At 33.5% G+C, this 6,337-nt stretch overlaps 1 protein-coding gene across 1 annotated transcript; it reads right to left on the bottom strand.

The window, feature by feature from the left end:
* Positions 1–586: 586 nt before the first annotated feature.
* On the bottom strand, positions 587–5,719 carry LOC119834970. The gene is made up of 3 exons (XM_038359539.1): positions 5,597–5,719; positions 1,950–2,113; positions 587–1,128 (listed from the first exon to the last, which is right to left on the bottom strand). Exons 2-3 carry the CDS (start codon positions 2,088–2,090, stop codon positions 985–987), a joined length of 285 nt encoding a protein of 94 aa, XP_038215467.1. The 5' UTR covers positions 2,091–2,113; positions 5,597–5,719; the 3' UTR covers positions 587–984.
* Positions 5,720–6,337: the final 618 nt, after the last annotated feature.

Here is a 6,337-nt window from a genome sequence, read left to right as displayed (position 1 = left end):
TATTACGTAACGTAGTCAAAATAATATTTCTCGCTACTAAATGTATGCTAAAGTTATATACTGACATTGTTAAGAATATATTTGAACCTTAAACATAAGAAAAGGTGGCTAACCTTTTCTTAAGAATATTTCAATTGAGTGTTAACGTTTCAAAATAAAGAAACGAAGATTGTATTGTATGTGGTAGTCGAGCACGCTTCGGCACGAATTGGGCCAGCTCGCACCGGGGAAGTACCACACCCCCACAGAAGACCGGCGTGAAATAGCATTCTGCTGTGTTTCGTTCGGTGAGTGGGGGAGCCGGAGGCCCATATCCTTTTCATTCCCCTTCCCAGTCCTTTCCTTTATTCCTTTATCCTAATCGTTTCTTAATCCCTTCCCAATTGAAAGTCGGCAATCCATTTGTAGAGGCGCAAGGTCTGCAATCGACCTTACGCCTCTGCAAATGTCCATGGGCGGTGGTAGGCTTACCATCAGGCGTCCCACCAGCTCCATTGCCGACTGTGACATAAAAAAAAAAAACCAAGAAAAGATCGTTCAAGATACTTTCCTTTTTGTGGTTCGTGGTTACATAATAAAAACAAAATAGATTTCATTATAATTTATTATAAAAATTCAAATGTATCTACGTATAAAAGATGTAATATCACATTCACTGTGCTTGCTTCACCAATAAATTAAATATTAGTCAACAGTTGGCCCCTGGGAGCCATAAAAACCAGTAACGGACATAAAATTTTATGAGGATTTCTTTAGTACGATTGCCATACACCTATGTAGTAAGATTTCATCCGTATTATGGAATTAAACATTTTCGATAAGGGAATCTTCAAATCTTAAATATTTTTAACAACGAATAGCATTCGATTAGAAGGCCGTTTTGTACTATAAAGTTGTACTAATTATCAGGGATGTATTATTGGATCCCACAATAATATTTTCACATGTCCGTTGCCGGCAGCCTATCCTAGTATTGCGCTAATCTCAATGTTGTCCGACGTGGTTAACCTGCGTCTGGAGGTTGTTGATCACCTCTGACGGGAGCTGGTCGCCGAGGATTTCGAAAAGATTGATCTTTTGGTTTCCGGGGATGGATTCGTAGGCTGCCAGTTCAATGCCCTCTTCGACCTGGTGGTAAGTTGATCAATTAATAACGATTATGTTTCAAAACTTTGACATTAAATAAAAAAAAACAATTTCCACTTATAATCTCAAATGGTATATATTAAAGAAGAAAGTTGTGCTTTTCGATATATAAATAAATAATATATGTACGAGTCTAGTATGATACGATAATGTGTATTAAATGAATAAAATATTTATTTACGTTCCTTTGTAAAAATATGATGTTCGTCAAATATAATCGTTGGTTGGATTGTTCCACCGTCCTTGATTTCATCAAATGTAATATTTTAATTTTAATATTTTAATCACACTCAACGCAAACAGCCAAAACTTATGTTATTTCTCTTATCTTGTAGTGAAATGCAAAACTAGGTTACATGTCCGCATGTGAATTTTAAGTGAGCACTTACTGTAAAGTTTCCGTTTGTTTATTTGGTATTCTTAAAAGCTGCCTTCTGAGAAGGTACGTAATGTACTTTTACTGAGAATATAGTCTTTATAAATAATTAAACAAGCGATAGGCCTGCTTCAGTCGTTGTAATGGAAGTTAATTGAACGTTATTGAGCTATAACATTGTGTTATAATAGTCTCTATCTGAAAACCTATAATTTTCATCCAGTATTGTTCAAACATAGACACGTACAAAACTGTTGTTATAGAACTATTTTAATACAAATTACGTAAATCTACACTATATTTTAAGGCCTCTGATATTAGGTTCTGATTCACATTAAGTTCATTGGTAAGCAGCTTTCATCAGGTATAATACGCGAATATTACAGTTTGAGTGCTCTACAAATACGTTTACTATTTCCTTTATTACCTTTTGAATAACAGCATCCTTGGGGATGAGGTATGTGCTTTGCGCCTGCTTGATCGCCTCCTTGCTGTAGGCGGCGCCCTCGCGCTGAGGGGCGGCACTCACGGCCACGGCGACCAACAAGCAGAGCACGAAGGATTTCATCTTGAGATAACTCCTGGGAACACCTGTAAATAATGAAAATTACATATAGATTCTGTTGGCTACTAAATGTATATATTCATCCGTCAATTACTATTTCATATGGATGTATTAATTTTTTTTTTATAACATAATATGTTTACCGTTAACGTTATTAATGTTATGTACCATGATTGACACGTAGATTCGATACGTTAGATCGTAAATATCAGTGCATTTTAGTAAACAGTCAATCTGATATTGGGATAATTTGAAATCATCTCAAACACACAAACAAAAAAAGAAATAAAGATTCTTCGAGTAATTAAAAATTATGAGGCAAAGTTAAAAAAAGTAGCCTTTGTGCTAATCCAGTCGATAATCTATCTCCGTACCAAATTTCTTACGAATACGATAAACTGTATTTCCGTCAAAGAGTACTACACCCATCCATCCATTAGTAGGATAACATAACACATTACCAAATCATAACATAATAACGCTATCCCATTACATCGAGACGCCTGGATGACGTCTTAATTTGACGTAATTTAAAGCTATGACAGGGTTGACGAGCATGTATCTCTTTACGAAACACGGTTACGTTACGAGCCATATACAATTAAAAGATCGCCTGCTGATGCGTCGGGCACACGTCGTGCATAAGTAACATGTCAGTATTACGAAATTAAAGGCTTAATATCATCGATAATGTTGCATAAGAGGCTGTCGCAAGATGTTGATAACTGCCAAATGAGGAGAAAGCAGTCGAGTCACGATCTTGATAGTGCAAAAAGGCTTCGTCCTGCGCGTGCGCAGAACGCTTGTAGGCATTTACAAGAGCTAATGGATTGTTTCTACGGTTTGAGAAAGTTGGAACCATTAGTGGAAAGGAATTTAAGTGTGCTTTGGTACGAAAACTTTCGTTTTGTGTTGCCAAATCTATAATGCATTTTGTAATTTATTTTATTTTGCACTTAGAATTTAATTCACTAAATACTCAAGCTTATATCGTGAAGAGATAAAGTTTGTTTATATGTCATATGCATTTGAAAATGCGAAATTTATCCAAAACCCGACGCTTGCAAAATATCGGTTTAAATTATCAACGAATGTCCCTCGAATATTGTCCCTCATTACAGTCGTGAGTTTGTGTGTCTATTTTTAACCGACAGAACAATAAAGGAGGAGGTTGTTGTGAACCGACTAAGTATATTGACATAATCTTAATGTAAGCCTTATCTATGAAACATGGTATGAGGTAATCTCATAGATGGTATTTGTATGTAAAGATATGTATAACTCGTTTTGACGGCGCTATCACTGACTTGATTTAACTGGTTATTTATTAAAATAATCTGATAAAGAAACCCGTTAAACTTCAAAAGCTGAAACGATATTATCTAACTATAAAGTATTTCTGATTGGGAAACATTTGTCCGGTTTGATTCGTCGTGTAATTTAAATGCTCGGCTATATTTGTGAATTATTCTCAATATCTAGTCTAATAAGAGAATGGTAGATGATCATTCTAGAACATAGAATGATTTAGCTAACGGGAATACGATATAGAACTAGAACAATCACAGTGTTTGTGATATGATGAGAGGACAAACATAAAATCACACTGGAAAATTTGTTAGCTATAATCAATTACATGTTATAAGCTAATAATATTGTTAAATAAGTAAACTATAAGACGATAGATTCTTTCAATATTATTTTAGGTTCACACATTTTTAAAGTATATGATTATTAGTTTGATTCGTGTAATTTATCATATAGAATACAGAATGGCCGAAACTGTTATATACAAATGTACAGCAGATGTACAACACATTATACTTGATGCAATGTCATGTCAACTTTAGTTATAAAGTCTTAGTTATGTATAGTTACATGCAGACGTAGAGGATTATAACGATATATGACATAATATGAATCTGGCATCGATCTCATTCCCTCGCATTACGCAATACAGGAAAGTGATGCTAACTCGCTCACACACTAAATGCATGTCGAAATGGAAGACATTTATCACTTTTACTTTTTCGTTTTAATACTGTCATTCTGTCTTGTATGAATGGCTTAGCCAAAACCAATAAATTTTCATCGAAACGTAATGTAGCTAAAGTAGCTTATAGATACATCTTATTTCACAATTGATTTAGAAAATTGAAAAATATTTAAAATATTTATATATTTTTTTTTGTGTCTCTGGTTGCTTGTTCTGGCTCCGACTGTTTACTCGAAATAGAAACAAAAAGAAAATTTAAATTTTGACACTTATAAATACCACAGTTATATTTTATATAAGAATTTTTAAAACCCGGAGATTACCCCCTAATATCGTCACAAACTCACAAACTCTTTATAATATTCGTATTTATAGATAGATTGTCGTAATTTTTTCATAGTTATCAAGAAAATCTTTAATTGAAGAAATTAAAGATTTAAATAAAAATCATCTAATTGTCAAAAAGACACGAAGAATATGAAATTATATTTCATTAACTAAATGATATAAAAGTTATTAATATACGTTATGACTTATAATCATCTACATGGACAAACGGATTCTGCTTCTATGCAAAACTACTGAATCGATATATATCTCCGTACTCTAATAAAGCTGAATAAAGAGTTTGTCTATGATTGAACGCCAGGTCCCTAGTCCCTGGTCCCTGAACCGATTAAAAAAATCCGTTGCTGTCCCGAAAAATACTTATGTTGACCGTAATAGGCTAAGAAGACATTGGAAGTGATAACATCTAAAACAAATATGAATAATATCTCAAACGTACAGCACATATTACATACAGATGTTAAAATTGTTTTGCGAAAATAACCTACGGTTCTTAAAATAGATACTTAAAGATACCATCGTGGTCCTATTGCAACTTAAGAACTAAAAGCTCGCCCCTAAATTTATTTTCTTTTTTTATTCTTTATGGTTTAATTATTTTACGACAAATACTTTTTAATTGCGACAAATTTAAGAACATAAGGTTTTACAATTTAAAATAAAACTGATGATGATGGAGTATGGACGTTGATGTCTTTCTATTGTTGTATTACTTTATGAAAATGTAAAACTATATATAAAATTCACATGTTTAAGATGTAAACAATCATATAAATCAAACGTGTTCATCATCATTCTAAGCTTTTCTCGTTGTTAGTTTTCTATTCTACATACATTTTTAATAATTTTTGAAAGAATATTAAATAAATATATTATTTGCTTTTTTATCCCTTGCGTAACAAACACCGGTGCATATTCGTAAATATCACACAGGAAATTTCATACATTCAATTCCTAAAATACCCGTATAAAATTTATACCTGAACGTATGATATTGAAAAAAATAGTGCCTTTTAATTATTTAATTAACAAACAATAACTCTGCCCAATCTACATGTAATAACAACAAATAATAACTAAATACAACACTGCTACATCCTACAAATAGATACAATTCACTATAACTATATAAACAATTAGATAAGTAACGTAAAGTGCGACTTACCGAAAGGTCGTGGAGTGAGGCGCGCGCGCACACCACAGTCTCATATATGGCTCTCTCCCCCCGCGGCACTTTCACCGCCCCGCTCCTGGCTCCTGCGGTGTCATCTGCCAGTTATGGCAGACCAAGGCACTAATGGTGTAACAAATTTAGGACCGTTTAAGGGACTGAGATGCGGCTGGTATGCAAATTCGTTCGTTAAAACATTTCGTGGGAACGGAGGGTAATTGGGTCAGGCTTAGAGAGGTGTTGTATTCAGATGGGTCTAAATAAGCCTAAAGCAACTAACGACGTTGTACATATTGTAATATAACAGCTGATCTGATCAGAACTGCTATAACAGTTGCTACACCAAAGCTGTTATGATAGAAGCTTTTAACAATGTTCCTTCTGTTTCAAGCTTTATACTAATTGTGTATAATAGGCCTAAACTGCTCTACAAATTTGAAATCCTGAATAAAAATCCCCAAATAATTTGTCCAGAAAATCCAATACCCGCAAATAAATTTTTTTGGAGATGAAAGCTTGACGAAGAGAAATATTATTTAAGGAATAAATCTTTCATTCGATCGAAGAAGTCTGTATCATTTTTATGTGCATTTATGCACAAAAGAGTTAAACCTAATTTTACCTTTTTCTCCGTATTTAAAAGTCCGTTCTAAGCTATGACCTAATTTAAAAACACAAATTCATTCTATCTTTATTTGCTATTTTCTTAGTACAAATTGGACAAAATGTAATCTT

Source organism: Zerene cesonia, chromosome 20, assembly GCF_012273895.1.
Source record: "Zerene cesonia ecotype Mississippi chromosome 20, Zerene_cesonia_1.1, whole genome shotgun sequence".
In the NCBI taxonomy this organism is placed as follows: Eukaryota; Metazoa; Arthropoda; class Insecta; order Lepidoptera; family Pieridae; genus Zerene; species Zerene cesonia.
The sequence above is the reverse complement of the archived record's forward strand: the minus strand, read 5'-3'. Positions and strand labels throughout refer to the sequence as shown.

Coding starts and splice junctions, on each gene's coding strand:
- LOC119834970 (XM_038359539.1), bottom strand. CDS start 2,090: ATGAAATCCTTCGTGCTCTGCTTGTTGGTCGCCGTGGCCGTGAGTGCC. Junction 1,129..1,949: donor AGGATGCTGTTATTCAAAAG/GTAATAAAGGAA, acceptor ACTTACCACCAG/GTCGAAGAGGGCATTGAACT.